The sequence below is a fragment of the Serinus canaria genome, chromosome 1A (assembly GCF_022539315.1).
Source record: "Serinus canaria isolate serCan28SL12 chromosome 1A, serCan2020, whole genome shotgun sequence".
NCBI lineage: Eukaryota > Metazoa > Chordata > Aves > Passeriformes > Fringillidae > Serinus > Serinus canaria.
In genome coordinates, this window is record NC_066314.1 from 7,256,256 (window position 1) to 7,270,088 (window position 13,833).

At 39.6% G+C, this 13,833-nt stretch overlaps 2 protein-coding genes across 2 annotated transcripts in view; both read right to left on the reverse strand.

Annotated features, from left to right (window-relative positions):
- DCLRE1C (DNA cross-link repair 1C) overlaps positions 1-13,833 on the reverse strand; it is a 77,015-nt gene that overhangs the window by 46,416 nt on the left and 16,766 nt on the right. The gene's annotated exons all lie outside the window — the stretch shown is intronic.
- The window catches only part of DMTF1 (cyclin D binding myb like transcription factor 1), a 29,056-nt gene that overhangs the window by 5,430 nt on the left and 9,793 nt on the right, over positions 1-13,833 (reverse strand). The window contains exons 6-14 of the mRNA XM_030237738.2: positions 11,858-11,934; positions 10,296-10,453; positions 9,461-9,493; positions 8,173-8,282; positions 7,452-7,680; positions 5,720-5,871; positions 4,066-4,281; positions 1,503-1,588; positions 698-856 (exon numbers count right to left, since the gene is read on the reverse strand). Coding sequence (XP_030093598.1) covers positions 698-856; positions 1,503-1,588; positions 4,066-4,281; positions 5,720-5,871; positions 7,452-7,680; positions 8,173-8,282; positions 9,461-9,493; positions 10,296-10,453; positions 11,858-11,934 — 1,220 coding nt within the window. The remainder of the gene's footprint in view (positions 1-697; positions 857-1,502; positions 1,589-4,065; positions 4,282-5,719; positions 5,872-7,451; positions 7,681-8,172; positions 8,283-9,460; positions 9,494-10,295; positions 10,454-11,857; positions 11,935-13,833) is intronic.

The window sequence follows — 13,833 nt, forward strand, 5'->3', positions numbered from 1 at the left end:
CAAGGTCAGAGACTTTCCTGTCACTATCTACAAATCTTTAAAGCAAATACAAGCAAAAAGATTCCAATTGCTCACTGTAGTTTAGAGTTTTATATATACAGTATGTCAGCCCAATCATCTGTTGACCTTTCCTGCTCCTAAAGAACAACTTTGTAGACTAAATGTGGTGTCATGTGTTCTTTAAGTCACAAATAAAGTAAATACATAATAACATGAAAGAAGCAACCATTCAGGTGAGGATCACTAGATTCAAAAGGTTTTGAAAGTGTTTTTTCCACTGAATTTTTCATCACTTTTGTGATTCAATCTCCAGTTTGCTTCCCCTTCCCTCCCTCTAGCAGAAAAACAATACCTGTCACTACTATCCAAGTGTTGTGGACCAGTATCTACTTGTGAGAGTAACTGAAAACATCACAAAACAACAACACTTGGTTTTGCTGGGGACCAAGCACTAAATGGAGACATTCTGTTCAGAACTTCCCCACTAAGCAAAGTTCTGAAGAAACCTGAGGCTGTTTTTTAAAACTAACACACAAACCCCCAAATTCTCAGTCTTCAGGATTTTAGGCAAAGTAACATTGTCATGACTTAGGAACTGCTTTGCCAGTTTAACAGGCATGTGCAGAGCCCTGTATAACAATGTTCCCCTTCCCCCAGCTGTTCCCTTCCCCGGGCTGTCCCCGCCCAGAGCTCTCACAGATAAGGCGTGAACGATGATCTGCTCCGGGGAGGCCGGAGCGGCCGAGGCCGTCAGGGTCATGGTGGGACTCGTTGTCAGCGTTAAAGGGAGGCCTTGGCTCGAGCTGGTCTGCAGTAAGTAGGTACCTGGTGTCCCAGTCGGCTGGAGGTGGAAGGACTACAAAGACAACACAGGTTTAATACCCAAAGGCAGTGCCCAGGACATACTGGAGCATTTTGATTTACATAACCAGCCTAACTGTAACTCCCCTGGAAACTCACCACACCAATCCAATCCCTTCTGCACTGACTGCTGCACTGCTCTCAAAAAGCAGAAAATAACTCACCTGTAGCCTTAGGCTACCAGGGCAAGTATTAAGGGCAGGAGCCCAGCAGGTCTGTAATATGCTGTACATCAGCAGGTAAAAAAGGAACAAATTCAACTTACTTTTGCATTGAGATGGAAGGGAAACTGTGCTACAAATTACAGGACAATGGAACTGAGACAATCTTTAATTGCTGGGAGCCTTCTCTGGCTCCTTTATGTTAGATTTCAACAATGAAAAAAATCCAAGCACAAAGGAAAACTTTGTAGCATTGAAGCAAATTTAAAACATTTAACTATAATTCACAGTTTACTCGGCAGCCCTAATGGATTACACTTTCAGAAATAAGTTTTAGAACTCTTTTACTCTTTTTCTTTCTACTTGAAAACCTTCCCCCCCACCACCTTTTTTTTTTTTTTTGGAGATGCACACTTCTATAGTCTAAGAAGCAGCTGGGTTGAAAAGAAAAAGCCACAGTAACAAACACCAGTTACTTACTGGAAGAATCTCAAAGGTCTGTAGTGTTCCACTGTTCAGTGTTATTGTCTCAGAGTCAACAGTAGCAGCAGGGGAATCGGTTGAGGCTGCAAAAGGAAGGAAAAAAAAAGAAAAGTATGTAAACCAGAATGTTCAGGCCTGTAGAGAGCATAACATACTATAATTAATACATGGCAGGGTACTGTTAATTCCCCTAAGAGGAAAAAGAAAACTGGCTGCAGTCCTAATGACAAGGTTCTCTAATTGGTACCCAAGATACAATTCTATTTAAAGAGAGCATTCTACAATCCAAAAGAGCAAAGAAAGTAAGTATGGGTAAGAAAGTAAGTATGGGTTTAGCACACAGAAATAAAAGCAGAAAATAAAGTTTCTGACATGATTTAATTACTTTTTGTAATGAGATTTGCAAGAGGTTCTAATGTAACGATGCCCTTTGGTGCAATAATATCCTTTGGATCACATACTGCTTGTTTTAAACCAGTGTCAGGCTTAATATTGTTGTGTTTTCCACAGACCTCTTTTTCTTTTTCTGTATTTTTAATCTTTTCTGCCCTCCACAGAATGTTCATCCCTGATGAAAGTTCAGATGCTTCCCAGATATTTGCCTATCCTGTGTGTTATGACTGCAGTGTAAAAGCTGTAAGTATTCTTACTAAAACTAGGTAATTATTTACGCAATTAGCTCCACTAATTCTAAAAGTAGTGAAGAGAAGCACTGGAAACAGTTGATGCACCAGGTATTTTAAGATCACCAGGTCCAAACAACCTTCAAAACCATAATTACAATTTCTATTTAGTCTTAAAAAAAAAAAAAATCACAAGTTCCAGGAAGCCGAAACCAAATTAATACTCTGCCTGGGGTTTTCCAGTAATTTCCTAAATACCAAAAGGGGAAAAGATCTACAAGATGATAACAGTGACCCAAGCACTGGAAGCTTTGCCATCTCAGACTCCGCAGCAGCAAAATACAGTAATTCTGGTCTCTTAAGAAGATAAAAGCTCAATTTTGAAGCTATTATTGTTGTAGTGGCATGTTCAAGGTTTCTTGCTGCAGATCTCCTGGTACCCAGTAGCAGAGAGCTGTAAAGTGTGGCCTGTCAGTCACCTAGCCAGTATATTCATAAAACCTAAGGAATTGCCCCTTTGAAACCTTGAGCCTTCTACCAAATGCAGCGGAAAGTGGGTAATAGGTTCAGCTCCCATGGGACTGTGAAACACACAATATAATATTCACTGTGATTACACAACCAGAAATTCTTCAGAAAAGCAGACTAAAATGGGGGAAAAGGCTTGTTAGGCAGACATGGGCAAGTGAAGTCAGAAAACAATCATTACAGGATTCAATTCAGAAATGACTAAAGGTTCCAGGATCCCAGCCCATCTTGCCTGCTCATGAGCTTTGATCAAGCTTCATTCAAAGTCTGAGACTACTGACATACTGTGACAGACAAAAAGGTCTTGGCTTGGTGGCATCTGTCATTCTAATTAGAAAATAAACCCCATAAAATGAAGCTAGCACTTAATAAATAGATTAAGATAGACTGATCTACTAAAATTACACACAGAAAATTATTTGCCAAATGCCTATTGAAGCATAGTCTGAAGAATCAGTCTGTAGACTGACGAGCTTAGCTCAGAGCAGGGTGCTAATAATGCCAGGGCTGTGGGTGCAATCCCTGCATGAGCCACTCATTTAAGAGCTGGGACTCCATCACTCATGTGGATCCTTTCCAACTCAGAATATTCTGTAACTACCTTGGTAATCAGCAAGACCAAAGCACTAAATTTTCCTAATAAAATTTACAAATCACAAACGGTGCAAAATAATATACAGTACAGATGACAGACTGCATGTGACTGGAGTTACTTAATAAGATTAGTTACAAAATCAAGCAGAAAGAACTAAACTCAGAGCAGATCTGGTAATCAGTGTTAGATAATGAGCAAAGTTCATCCTTAAGAGTATGGGAAGCATCAACTTTTAAAAAAATACAGTGGTTTAGCAGAATACTGGCTGAATGTTGGTGTGACTTAGCAGCTAACATTTTCCAGAGTGCTTGTGACTACAAATAATTGCATAATAAAGGACTAGGAAAACACATTTATACCTTCCCTTCAGTGCCCTGCATCAGAACTTAGGGACAGCAGTCTATGTAACTTAAAAAAGGAGAACTTGTACATTATGTTCACTGCTCTGCACAACAGTGACCAGAAACAGCTTAAGGAATAAACATACACACTCTATCTTCATTAAGAGGTTTGTGCACTGAAGGCTTTTCAAAGAACAGGTTATGTGACAAACTCCTGTGTGCACACACACACACGGACACCTCAAACACCTGTGTCCAGGTGCTCCAACTGTAGCTTCTTGGAACTACAGCCACAGCAATCCTACATTTGGCTAACAAAGTTAGAAACAGGCAAACAGAACCATAAATTCATCTCAAGTTATGGCATGACCAAGGGAGAATAAATACAACTCTTTAAGTCATGCTCACTTCTCCTTCACCACCTTAGCAGAAGCAAGTTCCAGGCCTTGTGAGTGGTTTGTTTCAGTACTTACAGACGTGGGTGATCTGCACTGGGATCTGCAGAGCTGCCATGGGGCTGGGGGCACTGCCCGTGCTCTCCTCCAAGCGAGCCACGCGGATCTGCACATGCTGCATCCCCGAGCTGGAGTTAGTGTTTGCTAAGCCACTGCCACATTTGTTCTCTGGAAGCTGGTGCCCTGGATTGTTTTTTTGGTTCTCATGGAGCTGTTTAAGACCCTTTATGAGCACTGAGAGAAAAAACATTCATGCTAAAGCAGGTTGAACAAGCACATTGGAAATGCTGCAATTGGTGATTTACCCAAGATGAAAAGAGCAAACAAAATCCTACAGAATCTGGAACTTCAGCAACCTCCAGAGATACAGAAACGAGAAATTTAGCACATACATAGACCATTTATAGCCAACTACAGCAGTGAACTAGATTTCCTCATGGAATCCAGGCACTTCATGATGCCTGGGGGTAAAAACAACACATAGGCCATAAAATTTTGGAACTCTCTAAAATGATGCATGATATATCCCCAAGATACAATCAAGTGCCAGTATCACTAGCTGTGTAATGCTGCTACTAGAAGTAAATCCTCCAATCTTTTACAACACGGAAGCAGATTTGTTCAAGAGCTTGACAGAAATGTCACTGAAAATGGGGAGCAAGAGAGAATGAATCCCACAGTGGTTACATCACAATTCTTCACCTGTGCATGAGGAGGCCCATTGCTCCAACAGAACTACCCACCCTTCTTCTCTATAATTGCTTTGGGAGCAGCTGATTTAATAGCAGGTTACAAAACCTGAGGCCTCAGCTTTTCTAGAATTCATTACAGAAAACTGCCTAAACATCTCCCCTCTGTCAGGGGAAAGAGAGTAGAGCCTGTTGATTCAGTGTTGCATTTATCTATGAATTATTTGCTGCAACAACCGCCTATTAATGTATGGTAACCTCCCAGCTGCAGCCTTGAGGCAGGACTAATATATAACCACACTGTCAACCAAGTGTGCATTAAATTACATCTTTCATAAACTATGACATGACTAATCTCTGATTTCTTTCCTCTTCCCAAGTAAGACAAAGGGAGATCTGAAGGTCACAGACATCCCCCTTTGGCTCAAGCACTAGTTTCTCCAAGCCAGAACGGGGAAATGGTATGAAATGTATTTGAGGGAGCTTTATACTCCTGACTCCTCCCTTCCTCCTCACTGCAGCTAGTAGTAGATCTGCTTTCTGTCTACAGCTAAGGCTCAGCACCTGACAGAAATTACATTTTAACAACATATAGGCAACACATCTAACTTGAGGCCATAGTTAGGCTGCAGATACATATCCTCTTCCACCTGAAGAGGTCACTGCCCTCCATACCAAAGATCAGCATCATGTGAGATCTGCCAGCTGAGCTGCTTATATACATACTCTCACTTTAACCAAACTGAGAAGGGATGGCAAAGTCTGTCTAGCTGTACAAGTCAGCTTGGCCTGTTTGACTGAAACACTTAAGATTGCTCGTAGGAGCAATTCAGCCAGCAGATCCAAGAGGCCAGTAACTTCCAGCAAAGGAGCAATGTGTTCTTTGGCCAGCAATGCTGTAAGCAGACAAGAAAATGCAGCCTTATTCCTCTGACATATGTGAAAGGAGCTTTCAGAAGGAAAGTGTGCAAGCAGTACATTACCAGGGAATGAAACATCTTTGTGGTTTGCAATCTGTCTTTTAATGGTCCACCATTTACTCCGAAGCCACTGTGGGGAGCGGACACTACTCCATCCTTCAGCCAGTAAGTCCCAATTGATGTCATTTTCATCAGAAACTTCAAGTTCCGCTATCCTGGCAGGACACAGAAAACATTGAGCTGTCAGAAAGGGCCCCCCAGAGCGGCAGGGGTGTTGCACGCGTCCGGCCGTGTCACACGTAACAGCGCAGAACGACATGCTAGTGACCAGCCCACCAGAGCTCAGGAATCGACACAGGCTTCCAAGGCTCCACGCTGCCAGAGGTCAAGCAGAATCATAAACAACAGAAGATGGACTAGACCTGTTAGATGATCCAGTCCATCTCCTTGCCATGCAGGATTATTCTCCTTATTTACTTATACATTAGGTCTTAGATCAGATTATCGTGAAGCATTCCAAGTGGTGGTACTTGCATCTTTTCTTTTTGAGAAAACATTCCCCAAACACATCTCCAAGGCAGGAAATACTTCCTGAGATTCACTCTGAACATTCACTTAATTAATTTCATGTTATGATATTTACTTGTTTTCTTCTAAGTAACAACCATCCGTCCTTAACACAGATTTTTGCCTTCTCTCAGATGCTTCTTAGCCAAAGTAGATGAAGTTAACTACAGCATTAAACACTTCCTCATAAATCAATCCCACCAGGCTCTCCAGATAAGGGACACTCTTCTCTACCAGAATCTGTCTGAAATCACTAAAAATCTCTGAATTCCCCTTATCTGTACATAGAGGATATGAAAGAGAGGTGAATAGTGAGGGGAAAATATTTTTGTGGAAGAAAAGTCCTCTTCACAAATAAGGCAAGAGCACTCTTGCTAGCTAAAGAAAGAAGTAAAAATGAAAAAAAAACCTACCAAAACCAACCCTGTAGGACAAGGAAAGGCTATCTGGACAGACCAAACCAGAAATACTAATATACCCAGCACATTCTGAAATGTGGAATCAAGCTCCTCATTTTGAGTTTATGTCAAACAGCTTGAGTAAATTTGTTAATCCTACTTTGTAAGTAATCCTTAGATTCCCTGGATGTCTTGGCTTTTTATTCCCACCCAACCCATAAAAATCCACTGGCTAAAAAGCTTGAGTTAAAGGCATTCAAAATGGGAGGAGGACTGGAGAGAGCAAAAGATTTCCAAAGTCACTACCAGGCTGCCAGTTCAAATGTAGTCAGAGATGCTGATATCCAATCAGTGTTTGTTGGCCTACATGAAATTAATTTGCAGTCTCAGTTTAGCTCTTTGTAGACAAGATGTCCACATCACAGAAACCACCACCACACTTGACCCTTGTTGGTCATCTCAGCAGAGAGGCCAAGGACTGAACGGGCAGGGAGACTGAGCTACCCTCCAGTTAAGGGTTAAAGCGCATCGGTGGGGCAACGTGTGGGAAGCTTGCACGGTTTGCTGCCTGTGCTGTACCTTTTCTGTGGAATAAAGAAGACTTCAGTCTCCAGGGTTTTCAATCTGACACCTTTCACGAACACTAATATTCACTAAAAAAACAAAAAACAAAAAATATGTTCAATAATAAATCTCTGGGAACTGTAAACACAGCAGTGATTTTTGGAAGGTTCTAGAATTTTCAGTCTAGGAAACCAGCAAAATGGACCCCAATGGAATCCTGCTAGCACACATATTACAAACCTTTAAAAGTAACTAAAATAACAAACCTCAAGATCAGATTTATTTCATCCTCCTTGGTCCACTCGGTGCCTCCACTTTGTTTCCAGTTGAGATAGTTCAGCCATTTAGAGCGGCACTGCTTCTCCGAGCGCGTCCCGACCCGCTCTGCCACTGCAGCCCACGACACACCTTGTGTGACAATGTCACCTGGCTCTGTGCTTGTCAGCTCGTGCACTACTTCTGCCAGTCTTTTCTCTTCTTTCTCTGTCCACTTTCCTGAAAGAGACAGAAGCCCTCCACCTTAACCAGCAGCACATACCCTCTGCTCTGATCCATAACATCCTGCAGATATTTAACTGCCATGTCCAACTCCTTATTCCAGATGCAAATTTAACTTGTGAAGAAGATGTAACTGTTCTTAATTACTAACAATTTATATTATATCCATTCTTGATTAACAAATCAACAATTCCATTGTTCTGCTGCCCAATTTCTCTTTTCTCTTCCTCTCACAGGTGAATAAGGCCACACAGAACTTGTCCAAATAGCGACCAAAGCAAACTGATCCAAGCTATCTGAACTGTATTAGCTGGAGTGAATTAACCTTTATACTTGAATATATTCATTACAGAATAAACAGTACTTTACTCCTGAAGTGCACCTGTCTCTCTCTTGACACCAAACATGCAATGTAACTCTATAACCATTAATCACAAGGGACAGACTTTTAACCAGAATATCCATTTCTGACACCAGCATTTACCTCACCTGTGTTGCAGGTATCCTTCATCAGCCTACATCGATCCTTTACAGATGAAGCACTTCTGCCCAGGGCAGCTCCTATTGTGGCCCAATCATTACCATGCTTTACTCTCAGCCTAGAGAGAAATGTGCTCATTAGCACTATATCCACTTAGGAAATTACCAAAATAGCAAATATTCACTAATAAAAACAGGATGAATGTGCAGTTTGCAGGCTTAAAGAGAGAATGGGGAAATCACTTTGCCACTTCACTATTACTATCTTCTGCTACTTTTTCCTATGTCTTCCTAGAAGCCTTTTGGATCAGCTGAGCCACAAGATACATATGAAATGCATAGTATCAATCAGGATACATATAAAATGCATAGATACTATACATATAAAATGCATAGTATCTGTCTTGCAGGAAGATTGTGAGGCTTAATGAGTGTGTTAAACAGAATATGAATGTTTAGATAAACAGCTGATTTCCATTCTATACAGGTTTCTCAATGATTTTCAGGTGGTGTACAGAGCACTTGAAAAATTTCAGTAATGCCTGATGAAAACCCAGGCATCCTACAATTTAAATTAAGCAAAACGCTGCATAATCACGTTCATCATTTTAGCAATCATTTTCCTCCTTCACATGACAGCAAGTTGCTTAGAATGTTGATCCATGAGTAGTTCTGACACATCTGGAACCACAGGCACCTTGTGAACAACACAAACCAGCTCAATTGATCCAAACAGATCCATCAATGCAATATACCCCCTTCCCTCCTTCAGTCCAACAGCTTCTTCCAACTGCTCAACCCTGGAAATGTGCAGGAGGGGATAAAGTCTGCAGCCCCATCTCCTTGATCTATCAGGTTCATACTTAAAATTAGGCTTTTTGAGCTGATCATTTATGTATCTAATACTGCTTAGAGGACATCCTACTCTTGACCTGCCACTTCCTTTAGGAATAACCTTTGCTCAAATTTTGTAAAGAAAAGGAACTTCTGTTTCTCATAACCACAAATATTGACTGTGCTTGCAAAAATCTGAAACTTTCCTAGTTACAACAGAAGCCTTGCTTTAGAACTTTGTTGCTTATTGTTAGGTCCTGAACACACATAAGAAAAAAAAATTTAAAAGAATCCAAATGTAGTTTCATTTTTCTTTAGATAGTTACCACTACTTTTGGGTAGTGTTGGAGCAGTCAAATTTATTTGTAACTCTTCAGTGATTTCATATAAGGAAAGCTTTAAAAATGGATCAAGCTACTAAATATAAACAAGGAAGAGTAACCTTGTTCATAAGATAACTTACTCTTTAAGCTTTTCAATTTCCTCAGGAGTATACCTAAGCAACAGGTAAATAAAAAGACATTATTTGGAGTTAGGAAAGCATACAGCATACATATTATTATTTTACTAACCACACAGCACACATTTGGCTACAAGAAGAGATTAAGGAATTTCAGCTGTAAAATACAATCTGACTGAATACTTCAGAAGAATGTGAGGAACAAATGTCATTTTCCACATTAGTCCATTTCTAAGGTTAACTGGTATATGATTCCTCTCATTTGTCAGAAAAATTCCTCATTCTCCACAATCTTACTCCTATGAACAGAATTAGAATTTTCTACAACAGTCTTTCAAATAAACAGCCTCTTCCTTACTGTCCCAATTCGCCATCACCATAAAGCTGACTTTCCATCAAAAAAGTATATCAGCACTGAGAAGATATTTTTAATTTTCAACTCCCTTCAAACACTAAAATATAATATCCTTTCTGGATAGCACCAGATCACTGCTTTAAAAAATGGCAAGCAAGGGCATAAGGGGTGAAGATCAATTACTTCCAGGTCACAGCCCTAGAAAAAGTTACATCTCAGCAGATCCATCCTTGTGTCCAAGTCCTATCATCATAGCAGAATCTGTTATTCACCTTTGTTTTGGGTTTTTTGAAGCTGTCACTGAATACCATCAATAGAACACAACTACTGCCAAGGATGATCTATCAGAATTGAACAGAGGTGACATATTAGCAAGATCTAGGCCTGTTTGGCTACAATTTTGTCTCACATAGAACATGTCAAGCATAAATACATGACCCTAGTCATACCAATAAAACCATGCAGCATTAGAGGGTTTCATACTTTCCAACATGGTTTCTGTCATCATACATGCGAAGAACTCTTCTATAGACAGCAAAGAGAGGCCGATTCAGACCCCAAGCTATTGTCCTGTAGAAATCTTTTCTTTCATCTTTTGACATTTCAAATATAATTTCAGTGGCATCTTTTATTCCACGGGCCTAGAACAAAGCATTTAAAAAAAAAAACAAACAAAAACAAAAACCACAAACAAAACACCTTAGATATAGTCTCCTAGGAATCAAGAAGTAGAACACAAGAACTGAAGCCATTATGCAACTTTCTGTGTATCACAAATACTACAGTCCAAAACTAAAACTGAGTATTTATGGATTAGCTCCCTCAAATACAAACCCTTGAACACTAGGTTTTGTTGTTTTGGCTTTTTCACGCTGGAGTCCAGGGAGACACAGAATTTCTAACACCTATCCACATACAATAAAAAAAGTCTGTCCAATGTATATTTTAAGATCAAAAAATGAACCATCATATAGAACATGATGGAATATGTACTGTGATGGAATTAGTCTGGGGCCATACAAGGGAAGGCTGTCACACAGTGCAATATTGATTTATTACATAATTTTAGATATTCCCTATGCAAAAAGCTATTTCTTTCAATTAAACTACTCTTCTTGTTCTGATGGAAACTCAAATAAATTCAATACAAAAACACTTCAAAGAAGTATAACAGTAAAGCTTAACTTCAGCTTAAACTAAGAATCACTATATTTCAATTATTCAAAGCAGATAAATGGGAAAAGAATGAATCAAATGATGTATCAGTAACTCAGAAAAGTTATTTAGCTAGCTTAAAAAAACTTCACTAGATTTAAAACATAGTATTACCCATGAATGATTTTGTGGCAGAAACTCTAATATGTGTGTGGGCAGACACACTCTCTTCAACTAATACTGTGGATTTTTATCCCAATGAACACAAATTGAGGGCTTTTTTTTAAACCACAAGTGAAGGATGGTGAAACTGTAAAATCCAGGCTACATATTCTCAGCTGTAAGGGCTCAGCTCAAATAGTCTCAGCTGCAAGCCTACCACAAATATGATTTATGGACAATTATCACCATCAGTGTGCTCACCACATGCCCATTTACACTGAACTATGACCCCAGTAATTTAAGGGGAAGAAAGCAGACAGAGGCATCCTGCTTGTAGAATACACAATCACAGACTTGGCACCAAGGATGCCTGAGTTTTATTCAGTGCTCAGTAAGGAAACTGCTATTTCCAATTTTTTTCCAGCATCTTCAACAAAGTCCTCAATGTATAGTCAGAAAAAGAGATTTAACCATGTAAATATCATGTCAGGATGTTCAAAACAGGCTATATCCAGTACAAAAATGAAAAGCAATGTTACATACATTAAAGCACTTAAATCCTGCCTGTGAATAAATTTTTCTTATGTATTTCAAATGGATGATGACCATTATTACAACAAACCAATCCAAATCACTTATTGTGTATTCTGGGAAGTACTAAAGAAAGCTGGTTTCTAGCAGGAACTGCATTACCACATCAGTGTGCAGGGAACATACTCTAAACATACCTTTAAATAACGCTCAATGTTACTCATCAAAATGTCAATTTCTTCCTTTGACCACATCCCTTGCTTCCATTTATGGCCTGAAAATAGAAATGACAACTAATTACTGAAGTAAAGGCCAAAAAACAGCAAGAACAGAAGCATCTTAAAACATGACCCATGCTGCAATTAACAAGAGAAAGAGTAATTTTAGCTACTAAAATATAACTAGCATTAATTTTAAACAGATGTTATTTCATAACTGACAGTAACATTCAACTAATATTTAAATAATGTGAGTCAGACCCTTTTTCAAAAACATCCCATTTTTAAAAACAGAACATGAACTCCTCTATGAGCTGTCAAGTCACATTTTCAGCCTTTCTCTTCAGCTGCAACTAGAAAATTTCTGCCTTTAAACTGACAGCTGAAATTTCCACACATTCAAAATGATTCCATAAGCTGAAACTTAAAATACAACCCAGATTACCTGAGGAATTGGCAACAAGGTGGGGTTCTCTTGCATGCCTTAACACTGCTGAACATGAGAGTACTGCCACCTACTGTGAATGCTTTCCATAGAGGTAAATGCTCCACTAAGCCTCTTTTTGACAAGCTGGTCCCCATCTCTTTCCCTCTTTTTGGATTGGGAGTAATGCTCAGGGGTCACAGCCAACATAAAACCTTGTGGTGGGTCTTTTACTTCCCCAAATAAAAGTGGCAAGCCAATAGAAACAACGTTTCCTCTCTGTCTATGCCTTTAGTAACTACAATGCCAGCTAAGCTTTAAAAGCAAATCCAACAAACTCTATTCAGAGAAAATTTCAAACCTGAAGTCTATCAACAAAACATTAAAACATTCCTACTTTAAATGATCCTATTTTCCCCTTATGGTCATACCATACTTTTAATTGAGCTTCTGCTGGTGTGACCCAGTTTACATATTAGTGTGTGCTGGCTATCTGCCCACCTCTGCTCAGAAAAATCAGGGTACTTCCTTCTCAGCCTGCTAATTACCAGAGCTGAGAGACAGAACACACCAAAGAGACTGTCTACTCAAATCCAATTATAATGAAAAGTACAGGCATTATTACTAATTCCATTGGAACTGGTGAGAGAGTACTCTTTCCCTGCGTCCCATAGCTTCAATCTCTTCTTCCACAGTTACAGAGACAGAAAAATAATGTATGCCAATAACTGTGATTCACACAGGTCCAAGCCTCTGAACTGACTTAATGGGACACTGCTACTCTTTACCTTTAATACCAAACTATTTCAGGAAAGGACAGATATTCTGCACTTCACATGTTTGCATATTCATAGTCAAGATGATTTTAACCTGCCCACAGGTCTGGGAAGAAAGCATTATTAGGTGGAGACTGCTGTAAAGTGATGAGTTCAGGCAACACATGCCAAACTCTGAGCTACTGCAAAAGAAGACACACACTCACATTCCCCCACTGCTATCTCTGTGACAAACCACAGAGCTTACAAGAAAAGCTCTCAGCCAGTAGAGATTCTCAAATATTTTTCTTGGCATATTTTACTAGAACTACCATCCTCAAGTCTCTTAACTGGAATCACCAGATTGAGTGCCCTCCTTTGACTGGCTGACAGTGCTGTGTCTCTTCCTAAAGGTTTCTGTCATTTTTTTGACCACAGCATCCCAAAAAACTCACTTCCTCTCAAACCACGACAGTTTCTAACAAAAACAGGGAGTTGTTTAGAGCTGACTGAAAAAAAATATTTTTCCTCTACAAAAAGTATAAGTCAAAGTAAGAAAAACAGCAGAGGGGCTGAGGAAACCAGAGAGACAACACATCTTCACTTGACACTAAGTTTTTTCTCTAGGTTTAGAAAGCCACTTCCCCTGTGGGCAGGAAAGAAAAAGACAAAATCTCTTGAGCAACTACTACATGATTGTATAGATATATTTGGAAAGGGAGGAATGCCCAGTGGGGTGGCAGCTTTAGGAGTAGTAGAGATTATTTTATTAGGTC